The 20,622-nt window shown below is 36.1% G+C and overlaps 1 protein-coding gene across 4 annotated transcripts in view; it reads left to right on the forward strand.

Annotated features, from left to right (window-relative positions):
- The window catches only part of LOC146004300 (uncharacterized), a 65,343-nt gene that overhangs the window by 32,281 nt on the left and 12,440 nt on the right, over nucleotides 1-20,622 (forward strand). For all 4 annotated transcript variants that reach the window (XM_083143034.1, XM_083143041.1, XM_083143049.1 and 1 more), the window contains exons 9-13: nucleotides 5,410-5,514; nucleotides 8,078-8,260; nucleotides 11,174-11,345; nucleotides 13,551-13,705; nucleotides 15,931-16,168. In XM_083143034.1, coding sequence (XP_082999160.1) covers nucleotides 5,410-5,514; nucleotides 8,078-8,260; nucleotides 11,174-11,345; nucleotides 13,551-13,705; nucleotides 15,931-16,168 — 853 coding nt within the window. The remainder of the gene's footprint in view (nucleotides 1-5,409; nucleotides 5,515-8,077; nucleotides 8,261-11,173; nucleotides 11,346-13,550; nucleotides 13,706-15,930; nucleotides 16,169-20,622) is intronic.

Here is a 20,622-nt window from a genome sequence, read left to right on the forward strand (position 1 = left end):
TTCCATTGCTTCACGAAACGCATTGGCTCTTATCCGATCGACAACTCACTGCTCCTCACTGTCACACAATAGATTCTCCATCTTGGAATTTATTCCTGAAACACAGAAAAAAGCCTACTTTAACACACCACACTTCAAATGACTCCATGTTAACACAGTTTTCCTGCGGACCCCTAGCAAAAGGTTACTTTCCACCCTGTATGTAAATTTTCGTGTAAACCATAATTATTCTTGATACCTAAGATGTTACATTTTAGGAAGAATTCACACCGAAGAGACAAGTGACATGTGTCGCTTGAAGATTTCATCATTCGAACGCAGGCTTGTGCAGCCTGTCATGGCACTACAATGTGAAACATGGATGCTAATTTTCTCGTTCTCAAGGGTCATGTGTTGCTTCGATCTAAAATCTCCTAATACTTAAATACTCTTAGTAGACTTGACAGTAAGTAACTGTGGCATCAGTGGTAACCATATCATCGTGTCTATTCACTGGTAAAGTAATTTTCTCTTCATCTTTCGGTATTTCAAATTTCTAAATATAATCCATCCACAGCAAGCATGAATTGGATGTAAACAGAAGCACATGGTCCATCCATTGATTATTTCCAGTGGTAGCTCTTTCAAACATAAGAATATAGAGTATTTGACAAAGGAATGTAATTTGCCTAAAAAGGTAGGGGGGTCTTATTTTATGTAGCCTACCTAAAAATGAACCTTCTTCAGAATTATGGATTCACATTTTTTTGGTGTACTTTTACTTCATTCTTACAGTGAAGGGAAACTAGCACACGCTGTAATGCCGTATTTACTCACGTATAATTCACACTTTTTTCCAAAGTTTTTGCCCCGAAAAAGTGTGGTGCGTATTATGCACGGAATAATTTTTTAATGTTTACAGAACCAATCATGTTATATATCGTTGTAAAGCTTGAATTCTGCAGTTTCTGAATATGGTAACAGTATTCCATTCAAGATCAAGATAGCGACACTTATTTGCAATGCAGTTGAAATAAGCTCATTACAAAATGAAGGAACGTTCTGATTTTTATGGTACTTTGTATAAAAAAAAAGATAAGGAAAAAGAAAATTATTAAAATGTATTACTGGCCAAATAATATGACACACATGAAGTGTGTAAATGCCTTAATGGAAGAAATCTTGTTCTGCTGACTGCTAGTTTGCGAGTTCTGAATGTGCCTCCTATAAATGTTTTGTTAGTCATAGAAAAAGTATATATTTTGAAGTTTTATAGAGGAAATTAGCAAAACTACTTATAAATGTTTAAAGGCCATGTGCCACAATTTTTCACTTTGTAATGTAATGTTCTCCTCTTGGTCCACATAGCAACAGGTGACTCATTGAATAGGAATGATGTCATTCACTGTTGATTGGCATAACAACAGCTTTACGACCTACAACTAAGAATGCCATTTCTTGAACCTGGATTGTACTGTGCATTATATACGAGATATTATTGTTTGTCACTTTTCCCTATCAAAAACCAGGGTGCTCATTATTAGGGACAATGATTTATGGTAAATAAAATTCATGAATTTCGCATTTAAAAAGTTACAATTTCGGTATATAAAAGTGGTGAAAAAAGATCATTTCGTTGGAAAAGCGGTAAATAAAATTCAAAGTTAAGTAGTCTGCACCTACCTTCTTTAAGTGCTATCAGCATATTAATTAAATTCGAAGTTACACCTGACTCTTTCACATCCCTCAATACCATATCCTGAAAAGCTTTGTACCCTCTCAAAAAATTTAATTGTGAACATGTTTTTAGAATAGGCACATTCTTGCAAATGTCGTACAAGTCTTCATTGACAATATTTCTTGAATACTGAATAAAACATTAACATTTTCAAAAAAAAAATCTTGCCTGGATCTTCGCGGAGCAAGTCATTTAATTTTGTACAAGCCTTGTTGCCTTGAACTCTCGAGCACATTCAAATACTGAAATAACTTTGGGCATTGTAATTCGCCAAAGAAACTATGAGCAAGCCCCCAAGAAGCACGGACACGAAAATCCTTGAAACTCGTATTTTTGTGTGGCACGTAATGGAGACACAGACTACACACGATCTTCTGTAGGCCTCTGATTGGAACTTTTTGGACTGCAAACTTTGGCTGAAAAAAATAGTCCTACTAAAATATTTGCGTTTTAGCTACAAAAACATAACATTAACAGCAGAAAACTAATTTCCGTATTTTCTGCATGACATCAACGTATTTACGCATTACATTGGAGCGAGATAGCCTGAGTTGCAGGAATGGAGAAATGAACGAACGGAGAAGAAAGCGGCTAAATACTTATCACTGACACCGTTTGCACTGTGCGGCATTGCGCTTCTGATGATGTAAAACTACTTTACGTAGTCATTGTCACCTGTAATGAAATGTTGAACTTTCACGAGCAAAATAACAGTCCAATGTTATGAAAGAAGGTAAATTAATGTTGTTTTTTTTTGTTTTGACAACTGAATTTCGGTGTTATTTCGTGAACTTCGACACTTTTCGTTTCATTTCGCATTTTGATTTGTATTTCGCGGAACTTCATGAATAAATTGGAGCCAAAAATGGTCATAACTCTTATCCACTTGTCTCGAAACAAAATTATACACACTTGAAAATAATTTCGCATTTAAAGCGTTCGCGAAATTTCAGTGTCCCTACTCATTATACACACACCTGCATTGTACACTCGTAAATACGGTATTTTAAATATTTCCATGTTGGAAGGAGAGGTTGCAGTAAATTCTTTGGAAACATAAGCATGTATCCCCTAAGGGATGAACAGTTGCAACCAGAAGGAAAAATGACATATTTATCCCCCCAAACAAGTTCCACTCATACACGAAAAAGCAACAATTCTCAATTTCTTCACCCTTCTCTTCGTGGTTGAAACTGAAATGTAAACGCACCTCAATTGTTGTGTTTAAAGGTGAGTGCCAATTGTTGCAAGAAAGAGAAATAGGTACATCATTGAGTCTTTCACATGGAGCTTACTTGATACTTTGAAATCTCAAGTCACGTTAAGTCAAGCTTCTATGTTTGGTTTTGATAATGAAAAACAATATCACTCATTGCTCACTATGTATTTTTCCTCTTAAAAACAAGAACGTTGCATTCTTCACAATGCTGAAAAAGAAGTTTAATTTTGATGATTCCAGAGAAACCCTGCCGTGGTTGTAAACATAGTGGCTGCAAAAAAGGGTCTCAGACCCTCAAGGGTGGGGGAAAGTCTCTCGTCTTTCTTGTTGTAGGGTGTCATCCGAGAACAGCTGAATGCTACCAAACGTATAGTAGGGGAGATTCCCACAATTCTGCGTGAACCTGTGCCATGTGCACTCAATAGGAATCTTGGCAGGAGGGTTCTGCTCAGGGAGTAGTACTGGTCTATTGTTTCAATGTGTGGCCTGACCCTGTGGCCGAGTGGTTAGCACATCGCACTGCGATGCCAAGGGTCCCGGCTTCGAATCCCGGTCGGGCTTGGTTGTTTGTGAATGTCCATTCATCAATTTCATCACTCATCCCCATCTTCGCAAATTAGCCAAGAGGCACAAAACGGGAAGTAAAATAAACTAAATCAATCAATCAAAAAAAACAATGTTTCAATGTGCTAAAAATTTGCAAAACTCTTGTGAATTTCTAGCTGTTTCATGCTGTCGCTTGGCTTATTTCGCACAAATATACGAATATTCTAACTCCTTCTCTGTGCAGTTAATTATTTTTCCTTGTTATCGCCGCATCTCTGTATGATCAGATGTCTTATCTCTGATAAGCACTCGCACAGATTTACAAACCTAACATATCAACTGCTGTTAATAGCACCCATAACTGTAACTCATTTCTTTTTGATGTGGGTGATTGGTGGGAGGGTGGTTTTCTTTATCTTTGCAACAACTGTAGTTTATAGTTACTAGATGTTCTTGACACAAAGGATAACAAAATGGAAGAAGCACACTCAAAATAAATGATTGCTAGAGGCACATAATTTTGGTAAATAAAAAAGCAAAATTTCGGTACAAAAACTGAGTCAATTTCTGGTTCAAAAGTGGATAATAAAATAAAATTTTGGTGTTATAGCGGTGAGAAATCGGATCAAAAGCGGTATATAAAATAACATTTTGATTTTATAATTGTGAACATAATCCTAAATTTGATTTAAAAACTAAACTTACTACACAAAATTAACATTTCACTTCTAATAGCACATTTCTGTAGTTATCAGAGTTTAAGTTTGTAGTTATCAGAGTATTAAGTTTACTTCTGTGTAAAGTAGTCCATTTTTGCTTCTCCAATATTAACAGCAGAATTAATCAATTTTCCGTGAATTGCATAACTCACAGGACCTCAGACCTCGGAAGGTGTTGTGTTGGTAAATAAACACTAAATTTCATGTTTTAAGAATTCATTTTGCATTTTGCAATTCATTTTGCATTATTTCGTGACAAAACATGGTAGCAAAATGCAAAAAACACCTTTCAAAAACATGAAAAATTAACACTACAATGTGTTTTTTTGACATTTCATTTTTTTGTCAAAATCAAAATATGCATGCCCTTAATGATTGCATTAAATTACTTCCAATACAGTAAATCCTCATTAATCTGGACTAATGGGGTGATAAGTTGACCGGTTTAAAGAAAGTCCGGATTAACTGAAATAATGTAAAAGAACAGTAGAAAGTGCATTAAAAGTCCGTTTATAGCAACAAAACACATTTATTATGGTGTATTTAAAGGGCATAGGCCTAAATACACTATACAGCACAGTACAAAGTCTGTGGGAAATAGAATTTCATCAGTGGTTGACTGCCTTTTCTTTGGGAAGTTCTCTTGTTGAGTTCTAGCCACATTTAAAACCTTGCATTCTGCTTTTTTTTTCTTTTTTTTTTTTACCTGGCCGGATTAAGCGAAGTTTGCTTATTGGGGTCCGGATTAACGACATATACATATTGTATATGCAAATAATATGCACATTAAGCTCAAATATACACTAACAGCTCAAATATGCATTTAGATGCATTATAAAACTTTGCCAGAGTGTTCCCAATCAAGTGGAATGAGTGAATCCATTTAAAGCACAGTAATTTTCCCCAAGGAAAAACATGCAAATATGCAAAAATCCACCCCCTAGTTATAATTTAAGAAAATGTTGTTGCATCCTATGACAACAGAAAAGAAGGATGATGTTCAGGGTTTATGTTAAGGTATGTTTATTATATACTCTACATTCTGAGAAATGTACCATCGGTATTATTTTTTTACTAGTTCTACTACTAATATCGCTACATAGGGAATCTGCAAAGATAGGCAGATATCAGTGCTGTAATGTTATGCTATCTTTTGATTGGTTGTTTTCTGTAAATCATAAATGTAATTCATGCCTGTTGTTTTCAAGGCAAAGTCCAAAACCAATAATCAGCAGCAACTGATGTGCTACCTTGGCATGGCATATTACTGGTTGTTCTTCTCTGAGTTGCAGTTAGAAAAGAAGAAACTGAAGGTAAAGTGTCATTTGTACTTTTATCATGTTTTTAAATTATTTTTGGCATTATTGTAAAAATAAATATTGCCTTAAAAGACATTCAATTTGCCACGACATTTTGTTGCTACCTTATCAGCAGCTGAATACTGTGTCGTATATCCACTTTTTGTTGGAAATGAGTTGACATTATCGTGTTCCGTACATGTTAGTGCATGATGTTCCAAAGCAATGAATCTGGTTGGCAAGTGGGATGAATTAGCAACATTAATAAAATGTTTCAGCAAATCTTGTAGTGTTTTCAAGATCCATATACTAAATCCAACTTTAATCAGCTCTCCTGAAGAGTTAGTGCAGAATGGCATACAACAAAACAGTATTCACCTGGCGATATGTTAGTACATATTTTCCATTAGATGTTACTACTTTTCTCTTTTTTTTTTAATGATGAGAGTTCCACATGATGTAAAGAGATCCAATTGTGAGATCTTAGGCTTGAGCAGGACTTGAACATGGTTATTTCCAAATTCATTTTGAAGTTACTTTTTGTGCTTAATTTTCATTCTGATTTTACATTTCTTTCTATCTCGTTACTTCAGAGTTCTCCGTGACCTATAAATCCTTTAAATTACAGGGAATGTTAAATAGGATTGTTGAACTTGCAATGAATATGAATTATTCAAATGTTTGTAAGCCCCCAATTGGATGCAACAAGCATTTATATGTAACAAGGAAATACTTTAAAATATGTTGTTTTTTGGCATTGGCCTCATGCCTGTCCTGTTTTACTAAAAAAAAGTTGTAAACAGCATAAATGTAAGGAAAATGTTGCAAGATGATATGTAAATTTAGTTCAGAATGCTTAGAAAAGTCAGAGAGTTTGTTTTGTCAAATGCAAAACTGACAGTTGATAAGATTGCATGTTGTGTTTCTAATGTCAGGCCCCGGGCCTCCTCGATGGCGCAGTGGTAGCGTCGTTGCCTTGTAATCAAGGGGTCCCGGGTTCGATACCTGGTGGAGACACACAGTGGTTCGGATCCCACTTTAAACTGTAGGTCCAGTCCCGATTAACCTTACTGTGCATAAAGAAGTGGACTTAAACACCAAATCAATCCAATAATGTCAGGCCTCCTATTTGCACAGTTGTAATGTTGTTACCTGTTACCTTGTAATCAAAGGGATTCCTGGTGAATGCACATTCCACAGTGCTCCAGGTGCCACTTTAAATTGTATGTCCAGTCTTGATTAGCCTATCTGTACATAAAGTGTAATATACTTCCAGTAAGCCCTAAGAGTTGTTTTTGGGGAAGGGGGCTATATTCTGAAACAACACTGTGTTTAAAAAGTTCCTGGACCTAGTTCCAAAAATTGCTACTAGGGTATTTGACTGGATGATTTGGTACCCCTTTCAACAGGGATTAGCATAACTTTCCATAGCTAGCATCGTTGCCTTGTAATCAAGGAGTCCCGGGTTTGATACCTGGTGTAGGCACATAGTGGTTTGGATCCCACTTTAAACTGTAGGTCCAGTCCCGATTAGCCTTACTGTGCACAAAGTGGACTTAAAAAAAACACCAACCAGCTCAACTCAACTTTCCATAACTAGTTATTTCTAGAACAGTTCCTGTTACTGTATGCTGCGTATGTACAATTTAAGTGAGAAGCCAGTGGCTTTTGAGCGTGTGTGTGCACAGCAAATTTCTTTGTTCGACACATGTTTTGAGAGCACTAAAATGTGAACAAATGAAATTCTACGTACCTTGCCTGTCATTAAGAAAGTAGTTGGGTGTGTCACATCGTAAGTGATTGTTGGATCTAGGGTGGATAAAAATCATGATAATCTGTCTTTTTTGGATCCCATATTTTTCAGAAATAATCCCAGCAACATTGAAACAAAATATATGGCACATGTGGTTATGTGATTGCAAGAAAGTGGGAGCCATTTTCAGTATTTTCTGTGAACTAGAACTTAAAATAGATAATGGTTTGCTATTGTGCCTTTGTATTGCAGAATTTCTGAAACTTGTTTCTAAATAATTTTTGTATACTTAAAGGTATATGTAATAAATATATGTACATGCATGTTATGTTTGTATGTTTAATAAAATATAACCAATAGATTCACAGACTTCAAGTCTGGAGACTTCTGACCATCCTGTAGTTCGCTTAGAGGGTGCTTCATTTTACCATTACAGTGGAACCTCGATTTTACATTTTTTAGGGGACCAAGATGATGAAACTTAAAATGTGAAATCAAGGAACATTTCTTAAAATTTTGCTATGTTGGGACCAATAAGGTTGAATGTATAATGCTGGAAAATGCAATATCTGGGAACATAAAATTGGGGTTCCACTGTACTTAGGTATGTATTTGTGTGTATACTGGTTGCTTCCTATAACTTCGTTGAATATGAACCATTTTCTCATTTGTTTTAAGATGTCTGTTTTATACTTGGATATAATTAATGAATATTTTTAAAATATATTTCAAGCAAGAGCCATTAGATCTCATTTTGTGTCAAGTAAATTTTGTTAGATAAACATTTAAACACAATTGAGAACACACATTCTTATCATGTTGCAGGAAGAAATTGAGCAGTCAGCAGTCATTCCCTTGACAGCTGAGGATAACGAGGGGGAGGAACAGAACCCGGAAGATGCATGTGATGTAACTCCTGCCTACAGAGATCTTGTTACATCCCAAGAAGCAAAGATTCTGGACATACTTAACACTGCTGTAAATTACTGGGAGAAAGCAGTAGAAAAGGTAATAGTAACAAATGAATTGCTGATTATTTTTTTTACTTAAAATTGGAAACGTACTTTGCTTTTTAAAATCACATGTATATGTGTATGCAGTTTATATATTTTCGTACCTTCATGCAAATATTTAATAGATGTAATAATTTCACAAATTCTGGGAATTTTCTTATTCTTTTAATTAAATGGTATAAATAACAGTCATTAATAAAATTAATAATCCAAAATATGTATTGTGTTTGTGTAAACTATCTTATGAAATCAAGATAATGTTCATAAATGTTCCATATGCTGATTTGTTCATTTTAACCCTGTGTAAAGCACATTATTTTATGTAACGTGCATAGGTGTATTGGGTACACCTGTCCCCCCAACAATTTAACAATCTTTAAGATATTAAATACACAATGAATTATACTGCACAATGCACATTCATGCTGAATGTTCGTTTTTTGTATTTCTTCAAAGTGACATAAAATTATTAAGTTAATGTCAGTCGCATGCTTGAGAGACAGTTGTCCCCCACATGCCTAAATACATAACAACAGAAATGGTGTCATGTTCACTTTTAGTCATGTGCTCACTTTCATGTTCACTTTCGTCAGTAACTCATGACTACGTGTCCTCCTCTTCCTCACTAACTCATGTCCATATAACATCTGAATGAGCTGTGATCTGTCTTTCTACACTTTGATATTTTTCTTGTTACTTTTTTTTTTTTTTATTATTTATTTGAGAAATCCTGAATGCAGAGAAAATCCATTTTATATCAGGATATCAACAGCGAGAAAAATAGAAATTAACAAATGAGAAGCACGCACACATATGTAACCAGAATAATACAATAAAAATAATAAAAATTAAACAATAACAAGGGTATAACAAATATTAATTTCTCTTCAGCTGCTTGATGCACGCATTTCTGAAAGCCTGCTTAGATAGATGGAAGCCTGGAGGATCAACTAGTGTATTTAACCCATCATGCTGATCACATCACCCCCACTCACGACCAGATCAAGAAAGTGTGGGGCGTTACCCCCACACCTCCTATACGCCTTCATGGCGTGGTGCTATGCACAGGGGAGCACTTTTTCATATTTAACCCCCCCCCCCCCAAACATGCAACTGACATTAACTTTATAATATTATGTGGCTTAGAAGTGCAACAGAGCAACAACAGCTGAGCTTAGAACAAAGATAAAGAAAGAACGTTCAGCTACACAAAAGCATCCATGTGCAGTATAGTTCACAGTGTTGCAATCTCCCAATGAATATTGATGGGGAATACTGGTATCTCACATGCCTGACAGAGGGTTAAAGTAGTGAAATCTCGACATGCCAAGTTAATCTTGCTGTTATATCTATTATTGGGTGAAGTAGGAGGTGAAGATATTTTTGCCAATGTCTGCAAAATGGCAGAATAAATCAATATTTACATATATCAAAGTCTGGCATTTATAAACAAATACCATGAAGACGATTGTTGTGCATTCATAGATTTTATTTGGTAAATCTACAGAACAATGTGTCCATTTTTTACCATGCAAGTAAATTTTCATTAATTTTTTTAAATAATGTCATCCAAAATCTTTCATTTTTCATGCACGTTCTTCTAACTTGGAAGCTTTGCATTGCATGTTATACCATGTCTTAAGATACTGCTGTAACTTCCAGATAATAGAATTTTCAATTCATCTCGTATGTGTAGTTTATTGACAACCCCTTGAGGTATACCCAGAGGAAATAATCAGCTCTGTAATCGTTGATCTTAATATTAAGTTTTTTAAACCTCCTCGTGAACATGCAGACCATGGCAAGTCACTGAACTGGGAAATTTGTGCCCATGAAACTTTATTTTGCATCATGCTCATTTAATTTTTGCACAACCATCTTATAGGGATGGAAATTCAGTTTCAAGTGTAATATCCTTCGCACAATGATCTAAAATGCTCAGCACAATGCCACGGTTTGATGCAGAATGGAACTTACTGTTCATTGCAGCCTGCCTCATGCTTCTCCAGTGTTTAGTGTGTTCTGAAGTTTTCTATTCACAATATCATATTAACTTTTTCATGATGGCTCACACTAAAACGAGAACGGAACTGTTGCCTTGTTCCACTTTTAAAAAGCATGTTGCACGTTCCACTGCTCCATAGCTCCTGACATGGCACTGCTGCTAAAATGGCTACTTGTGTGTCGTCGAATGCCACCAAGAATGTGATCTACCTACCACTGGTTCTCAAAACTATAAAAGGACCACAAACAAAAGAATGTTTGGCCAGAATCATTTGTGCATCTTCCCCTCCATCCATTTAACTCCAAACACGGAGAAGCCTGCTCCATTTTACCCCTCCTGTTGTGTTTTGCTGCTGGACCCTGTATATATGAGGCAAATGAATTTTCAGACTCAGATTACTGGGTGATTTGGAAGTAAATCATCTTACTGGCATCACCCCTTTTCTCTCCAGGTTCCTCATTGATGAGAGGCTGGGTGAGCTTCACTGCCATTTACACATCGACATAGATGAAAAAAATTATGCCCGAGATATGACATGGATGTCTCACATGGAAATAAGATACCCAAATGAATGGACATATTAATAAAATTACTGACAATGTTGTTTGATGTCAAATGCAAATGGTGTTTTTTTTTTTTTACTAAAACAGGAATGCTGTATGAGGTTTGAAGTCTGAATGCTGCAATTTACATTAAGGTTAAACAGTGACAAAACATATCCTTGATGAATTTGTTTATTCTGATCGATGAACAATTGAACTATTTGCCCCACAGGCTCACCTTAAACTAGTGACATCTGTCACAGTATTTAAAAAATGATGATGAGAAACTAATGTTGGGAGCATTAAAATTAAATTTATTGTATATTGCTTTTATTGTAGTTCTTAAACCTCTTATTTTCAGGAGATTAATTCTGATGTACTTGAAGAAATAGATATTACATCTGTCTTGAAATGTATATATACTGCTGCACAGACGTTTGCTATGTATGCATGTGATGTGCAGAAAATTAAAACTTGGATAGTCTATTACAAGTTTGGGTTGATGCTCTCAAATGTGGAGGTTTCTTTTAAAGGTATGACTATTAGATGTTAAATTATAGTCTTTTTATTTATATCTGCATATCAAAATTATATTTTTAAAATATGTTCTGTTTTATGGTGCACTCTTGTTCAGATAAAGTGGCACATTCTTCCACTAGTCAACTCTATAAATCGGTACTCTATCAGTATCAGCCAATATAGGCATATCAGTGTATGAGTTTATCGGTAAAATTACCGATCCGATATATCGATAAATACCTGATAATTTACTGCAAAATTCTGCCATTTTGTTGTAATTTTTATGGATAATCTCCATGCCCTACTTTCTAAAAAAGTAAATGTCTAAATATGCAAATTTTTTTGCACTGCAGTCATCTTGAAACACATTTATTAAGGTGATCAATTAACTTTTCAGGTTCTCCAAGGACCATTTCTAATTTTGTATCGGATCAGTATCGGTAAATTTTATATCGGTACTTTATCGGTATTGGCCAAAATTTCATATCGGCCCATCCCTACTATAAAGTGTACCACTTTATGTGAACAGGAGCATCCATACATGTAGTCTTGGAAGTGCTAGACTTTGTGTGAAAATCAGTTGATTTTTGCCCTTCCCATCTCTTCGTACCAAGTAAATACATAAACTAAATTCTTTTAAAATATTTTTACTTGCTGAAAAGTTATGTGGAAGTCGAGATTGCTTTGAGGTGCAAGGACACATCAATTGATGCACAGCTTTCAGTAATACATCCTTTGTTGGGTGCAATTAATTAGTCCACATAGCTAATTCAGCTACTTTAAATTAATATATTTTGTTTTATTTAGGCACATGTTTGTTCTTTATGTATATTTCTGGTAGGTTAAATGATCATGAGGTGAATACAACCAGGATGCAAGTGTTTATATCTATTATTTATTTTTAAATTATGTTTCCACAACAACTAACTTGTTTAACTAACAAGCGGAGGCTATGGCTTGGCAAATTGAGTTTGTGATGGAACTTTGTATAGTGGTAGGGTACCCTACAGGTAATGATATGCCAAGATACTAGCGCACACTAACCTGCCCGAGAAAAGGTGCTTCAAAGTTTTGAAGTTTTCCAAGAGTGTCTCATGAGGCGAAGATGTTATTCAACTGCCAAGTGGGCCGTTGTCCCAGTGATAATGTATCAGTTTCACATGCCAAAGGTTCATGGTTCGATCCCTCTTCAATTGCCCCTATGCTTTTTCTTTTTTATTAACTCAAACAACTATTTATTCATTTTATTTATTGTGAAAATTCATCTTATATTTGCTGTGTGAATCATCGAGAAATATTTGTAAGTAAATACATTGATTGTGAATAGTATTCTGTTTCGTTTCTTTATTATTTTCTCCAAAAAAAAATAAATGTATACCTTTCGCTATACGTAATATTTCATCAAATATAACGTGTGGATAATTTAATATGCAAATGTTTGTAAAATGATGAAAAAATTGAAAAAAGTATCGTGAAAAATCATTTTCATAAGTAAAATTGAGAAATCATTAGAAAGAAGTATTCTCCCCCCCCAAAAAAATTTAAATAAACTTTTATTTCATCTTCCTTGCAATTAATGATTAAATAAAATGCAATAAGTAGTTGTTCTAGTTCATAAAAAAGCAGGGCAATTAAATGTAAATAAACCCAAAACCTTTTGTACGTGAAACTGATATGTAACCATTAGCCCATTTGGCAGGGCAGTCGGGCAATATCTTCACCTCATGAGGCATGTTTAGGAAGCTTCTAAACTTTGAAACGCTTTTTCTCGCCAATGGCTAATACCTTAGCATATCATTACTTATATGATATCCTACCACTACAAACTGTAGTACAAACTGTCCCAAACTGTAGCCTCTCCTTTTAAGTTATAGAATTATAAAGAACGCTATTCACTTATTGAGTTTAACTCAGATAAAAATCTACAATGAGGAATTTACAGATATTTATGTATACAGTATATGCAGTATGCAGTAACCAAAAGAAATAACAAACTAAAAAGTACATGAAATCTACTTACAGTGTATGAAACAAATATTTTTTTACTGTAAATTTGGAAAATATTAAAACCATGGATACATTGCCTAATCCACTGTTAAGAAGGCAAGTGACATTGCCCCCTTTTTGATTAGTCTTGCATGAAGTTTTTAGTTTCTAAGTAGAAGGTATAAAACACAAGATGTATACAGTAGTAAGTAATCCTAGGTGTACAATTTCAGCTCTAATCCAGTTACTGAAGTGTGCAAAACTGGAACCCGAAGCTCATTGGGTGGCAAAATCTGAAGAGATTGCTGCAAGATTTAAGGATGCAGACCAAATCCTACTTTTAAATTATTGGCTGAGCAAAAGTTGGCACTGCTTGTTATCAGATCAGGTAATTTTCCTACTTATTACTATGTCGAATTTTGCTTGCACAAGAACATACATGAAGTCCATGAAAAAAAAACTACCATTTGGAAAACATGCTGAATTTCCTAAAATTTACTCTCTCCCCTCAAGAATAACCTTGCATTGTGTATTGCTTCTTATTTTTCACTATTACATGCTTTGGCTGCTAAAAAGGTGAGTTTCAGCAATTTTAACATTCATAATTTGCTCCTGACTGTACACGTGAGTTCTTTTAAGCAGCTTTAGAACTGTACAGTGCATATTTGAATATTTTGTGTGTTTGTAAGTAAATCATCAGTTTTCACAGGTTTAAGTGACAAGAAAATCTCATGAACTTCTGTGGTAGAATCTGTTAATCTGGATATGCTTGACACCAAGTGGTGGCTCCACAGAATGATACGTTTGTCGAGTCACTCGCATTCCACAAACAATTGATGGAACATTAGTTACTGGCCAGTAGGGAGAGCAATTGATCAGTGTGAAGGGATCTTAAGTTGTGCTGGAATCAGAAGTAGGTGTGGTACTTGAGTAGGTCGAATGTTAGCATGGCATGCCAGGATTGTAGGTTTGGTCCCTTTATGAATGACAGTTGTGCATTTTTTGTTAGTTATTTTGAAAATAATTAAAAATAGTAATATGTATTTGATTAATTTGAAGAGTAGATTTGCAGCATTTAGATTATATGTTGAAAAATTGGAATAAAGCCTTTGTGCCAATTATTTTTAATCTACCTATCCCATGAAATGAAGTGAACCTTTCTGTGTGATTAACAGATATAAATATTGTTTTATTATTGCAATAATGTCAGTTTTGGATGAAATATAATTAACCTTTGCAAATCATGAAGGTTTGTTGTCTGGGCATGAGTGGAGAGAGAGAACCAGACACATGCATGTGGGTGCACGCACACACACACACACATATATATATACACTATTTCTTCTTTATTCTCACTTTCTCAACCTTAAAATATACTTACAATACTCATCCCCTCAACATTTCTAACATGCATCAAATTTTATGTTCCTGGGTTTTTCAATTTCCCACATTGCATATTCAATATTTCTTCTGAGTGGGCTCTTTGCACCATGAAGTTTGGTTTCGTATGTCTTTATCAGAGTTTACATTTTCTTACATGACAAGACCTTTCTTTATAAATCCACAAAGAACATATAATCAAGATTCTACGAGGGTCAGTCATAAAGTCTTTATTATCGTAGTGATGAAATTGAGCTGGTGTCATGAATGCCTGGGGTGGGGTTAGTCCTTCTCTAAATATGCACCACACAGAGTGATGCACTTCTCCCAGTGGTGGATGAGCTGTTGGAGATTCCGAAGAAGTGCTCCATCTCAGCAATCACCTCGTAGTCGTCTCGGGAACGACTTCCATGCTGCGAGCTCTTCATGCGAGGAAAGAGAAAGAAGTCACTGGGGGCTAAGTCGGGTGAATAGGGCAGGTGGGGTAGAATTTTGAAACCTAACGCAGGTGCATGTGTCACAGTCTGCTGTGCAGATTGAACTGGTGCATTGTCATGGAGCAGACAAACACCCTTGTCGAGCTTTCCTCGATGCTGTGATTTGATGGCCTCCTGTAACTTGGACAAGAGGTTCTGGTAGTACCTTCCTGTGATCGTTTGACCCTTCCGAGCGTAATCTGTGAGGAGCACACCCTGGCAGTCCCAAAGAATGCTCAGTATCTCCTTTCCCGATTACTTCTGCATCTTTCCCTTTTTTGGAGGTGGCGACGCTGTGTGCTTCTGCATTGAAAGTGCCTGTGCCACTTTACCACACTGTCATAGGAAGGGGTACTTTTGCCATACACACTGATCAGTTCCGCATGGATCGCCTTCACGTTATTTCCCTTCAAAAACAGGAAACAAATCACTGGGGCAGCCATCTTGGAAGCGACGCTCCAGCAATGTTCCGAAGGACTAGGGTGCTGGCTAGTTTTGTTGGGCTGACACTAGAGGGATGTGTGCTTACATGAAAAACACAACATTTGCTTCAGTCTTGTTTTTCATTACGATGATAAAGACTTTATGTCCGACCCTCGTACTGAACCTAATGTTCTCTTAAGTTTCAGTTGTTTCTCTGGCTGGATTTTATCACTTGTTAGAATTAGTAAGAATGTGTGAAATATTTGTTGGTGAGTTTACTCCAATATTTTATTAGTTTATTAGTAATGATAGTAATCATGTTTGTTTTTTACAGCTAGATGAAGGCTGCAGTCTTTTACACAAAGTTCTAGAATCCCTTCCTAAGAAGTTTCCTAATTCAAGTCTTTTGCTGCTGCACGTTGAAGCTCAGTATCTACTTGGACGTTATCTAACTTTACCAAAGAAATTTGTGCCAGCATTAGAAGATGAGGATAGATATGGATCACTTGAAGCTGGTGCCAATGCTTTCTCCAAATTACACTACTTTTTCAATATTAGGAATAATTCATGGTGTAAGTTTCTTTTCTTTTTCGCCTTCCAATGTAATCAAACTACATGCATATTCAGATCAAAATGAGATGGTTATGGAACACACAGATTATATTACTACATTATTTTTAGGGCTGAGCCAATACCACCATTTGCCAATACCGATACTTGTATAATTCCAGTAAAATATCAAAGGCTACTCACAGTCACAAAACTCATCACATCACATTAGTATTAATGATATCAAACACTCCTAAATTATTCTCATATAACATTATATCACTCAAAATGTCCTGACATTTTATGTGAACTTCTTTCTACCCCCAGTGGATGTAAAAGAAAAGAAGAAGAAGTTTTTGAAATGTTGCAAGCATTGTTAAAGTGTTGCAGATACACAGAAAAAATCGGTACCTGCCAGAGAAAATTATAGTGTGTAAAATAAAATGTATGTAGTGCATATAGCATACAGCTTGCACAAGGAATGCAAAAAATAAATACAAATGTAAACAACATTCTTATCATTTGGGTTAACCTGGGAAGGAGGAAAACGACGTAAAAATATGCACAAATACATATATATATATATATATTTAATGCTCATTAGACAGCTCTGTATATGCCTTGCTGTCCATTATTCTCTGTCATTTGCAATAAAAAACAAGTCACTGCAGTGTCGGCATCGGGCAGCAGTCACACAGAAGGGTAAGAGCACATGAAGAAAATCCACAACCCTCCCTCCCACAGCGACATTTATCCCTTTCCCAGGAACTCAGGAATGAGCCTAGTATTATAATATTATAATAATGTTGGTTTTGAAAAGTCACATTCATAACCCAAGAGTTTGCGAGCAAGAATTGGCAATGAATGGTTTCCATTATTTCCAGATGGTGTTGGCCATGCCTTCAATGTCATGTTTGGGTGCAGCTCTTTCACTTTAGCCCTGCCTTTGATCTTGTCATCTGCTTCCCAGGAGGGTGCATCATTTTCGGAAATGTACATGGAATTCTTGTGCGGGACCCCAGGGTGAACGAACCTTTGAACTGGACAAATATTGACAATTGAGTTGTTTCTCTTGGCCGCTCTAGCCACTCAAAATCTTTGGTATCATCGCCGGCCCCCGTGGTGGAGTGGTTAGCACATCACGCTACGATGCCAGGGGTTCCGGGTTTGAATCCCGGCTTGGGCATGGATGATTGTAAGTGTACATTCATCAATTTCATCATATCACCACTCATTTCCATCTTTGCAAATTAGCCAAAAGCGGCACAAAAAGTGATGTAAAATAAAGCAAATCAATCAATTAATCTTTGGTATCAGATGGTATCGGCGAAAAAAATTGAACCGATACTTTTCGATACCACGGTATCGGTATCAGCTCAGCCCTAATTATTTTTATACGAGGGTAAGTCAAAAATTATCTACACTTTTGCCACAACTTTTCTCAGGTTGGCCACACTGCCTTCAGCGCTTGTGTGCTACAAGGTTGTAATTTTGTGCTCACGTGGCTTGAGGTTTGATGACTCAATTTTTCTTTCTTTTTTTACAGTGTAAACATGGCTGTTCTTCCTTGGTGCACACTGCCAGTGGAGCGGCCATGTTTACACTGTAACAAAAGAAAGAAAAATGGAGCGATTAAGATCAAACCTCAGCCACATGACCACAAAAGTACAACCTTGTAGCACACAAGCGCTGATGGCAGTGTGGCCAACCTGAGAAAAGTTGTGGCAAAAGTGTAGATAATTTTTTATACAGATTTGGTCCTTTTTTATTATTTCTTCCTTTCTGTTTTGACAGTGTGCAATGAGATAAAATTGAATTGTTTTCCTGCAGACAACACAAAAAAAACTGGTTGCTCTTTAGTAAAATATTTAAAAAATTGACTGAAGATATTAAAAATTTAACTTCTGTGTTACTACAAGGGAAAGTCGTTTAGTATGTCATAAACTAATATGAAATATGATAATGCCATCAGTAGATGCCAGTGCAATCCAGCTTGATAGCTTAGCATCTGCTAGGTAATTCCTTCACAGTTCATTATTGAAAATGACAACTGTTCTTGAGTGGCACACAACCATTTAATAGTGCACTGTTGTGTACAACATCCTGCTAAGTATATAATCACTAAGAAATGTTTCCTGTTTGCTATGAGAAGTGTTTGTTGCATAAAGCAGTACACAATTAGAGTGATAAATTATGTTAAGGATGTTCAAAAGTTATCAATCATGACCAACCAACCTGTCTCCTTAATCAAGAATGTGATAAGAGTAAATGTGCAGAGAGTGTAGGAGATAATTCAGGCTAACAGGCACACAGTAGCAAAAGGTTTTTTTAGTCTTGTCTATTAAATATTCATTTTTGTTCTCTCACCTGTTTCATTTGCCGGCCTGCTCACCAAGTGCTCGACTCGCATTCCTGCCACTAGGTTCTAGGTTCCAGTTTTGGCTTGGACCTGGTTTCAGTGTCTTTGATCCTTCATCTAATCATCAGTCACCCTCGTTGTTGCATTTAACCTAAGCAAACAGAAAAGTGATGTAAAATCATTGAAAGGAGATAGATATTTTAATTACAATGATGAAGATGAATGAGAATTTGTATATTATATTGTTATATGACATTAAAAAACTTCTTACGTCACATGCCGGCAACATACTTGTTAAAAATAACAGAAAGCACACGAACAGCACAATAAAAAATACTTTTGAGTTAGTCCAAGCTTTTGATTCCATCTAGGAATCATCATCAGGGCTGGTCGAGATATGACGAAGGGGACACAGATGAAGTTCCACTGGCGCTACTTGCTGTATCATCCGCAAGATGCCATTGCGGTCTTGTCGTGTTGGTAAGTTCTTATTTGTTGAGCTTGATGGCTGAAGGAGATGGGTTTTGAAGTTTAACTGTGTCATGCCATGATAAATGAAGATTAATGAACTCCGGCGTCTACAGTGTTAAATGTGAATGCAACAAAAAATACATAGGCCAATGCAAAAGACAGAATCACGGACCACATAGGATACATATGCAGGAAAGAAAGTTCTTCTGGAGTGGCCAAACACATCCCAAAAACTAAGCACCAATTAACACAGGATTGAGTTTCATTTTTGGCATGGGCTAAAGGAAAAATTGAATGGGATGTTACATGCACACGTGATCAAAAAGACAAATACATAATCTCAATGACAATTTATGTGAAAATCTTTATTTAGCATGGTATAACACAGTTAAGCTTAAAAACCCATCTTCTTCAGCCATCAGTCTCAACAAACAAGAACTTACCAACACTGCAAGACCGCAACAGCATCTTCCGGAAGATACAGCAAGTAGCGCCAGCAGAACTTCAACCACGTCCCCTTCATCATCTCTTGACCAGCCCTGATGATGATTCCGAGATGGAATCGAAAGCTTGGGCTAACTCTTAAAGTGTTTTTATTGTGCTGTTCGTGTGTTTATTGTTGTTTTTAACAATTATATTGTTACATATTGTAGAATATAAAATATGCAAAATATAGCATATAAATCTGAATCTTAGTGAGAATGGTTCTTTATTAGAATGCTATGTTAATTGGACAATACTTAATGTCTAGTGCTTTTACCTATACTTACTCTAGCACTTTGTTTCAAGAGAGCACCTCCTGTCTTGTATTCAGTTGAACAAATTTCTTTTTCTGGTGCTGGATATCGAACCTATGACAGACCTGTGATATCACTATCTGGTGCTCTAACTACTCCATGGTGCACCCCAGAATTCTATTCTACTTTTTGCTCCACTTAGGCTACCATTCCTATTTTCTGAGGAGGGGGGGGGGGACCAAATTTGCTTGAATTCTGTTCTGGGATGACTTTTGGACCATTGCTATGATGGCTACTTCTTTGATTTTCGTGTTTCGAATATGGTTCTTTGTATAATACTGTTATGTTGTTTCACTAAATTCCGTGTGATGATTCCGTACATGTTCAGCTATTTTCAACCTATCTATTTCACCTTTGCATGTGTGCTACTTGCGTTCATCTATCCTCTTGTGTACAGTGTGTCCTGATTCTCCTATGTATGTTCGCCTGCATTCGCATGGTATGCTATATATGCAGATTTGGTACCGTCTATGGGGTTTTCTGGTTTGTTGTTCGATAGTGTGCTTCTTAAGTGTCTTCTTACTGCTGAATGATGTCCTAAGTAGGAATTTTGAACCAATTCTTCTTATATTTTCTGATAACCCAGGGAGGTATGATATGCATACTGTGTCTTGTGAGTTATTTTTTATGTCGCACTGTTCGTATGCTTGGCTACGGATGTCTGTTGGTTATGGTTGGCAAATACCCATTGAGTTTCATTGTATCTATAATGTGTTTCTGTATTTGAGCAGATTTGTTTTGACCTTGAGTTTAGGCAGTGGATTTTGGTGTTCTTTTGTACTCTTGGGATGGTTTGATTTGTAGTGTGTAGTGTACATGCAGTTGCTGATATTTGATTCCTTGATCTATC

This window comes from Lepisma saccharinum, chromosome 1 (assembly GCF_977018435.1).
Source record: "Lepisma saccharinum chromosome 1, izLepSacc3.1, whole genome shotgun sequence".
Classification (NCBI taxonomy): domain Eukaryota; kingdom Metazoa; phylum Arthropoda; class Insecta; order Zygentoma; family Lepismatidae; genus Lepisma; species Lepisma saccharinum.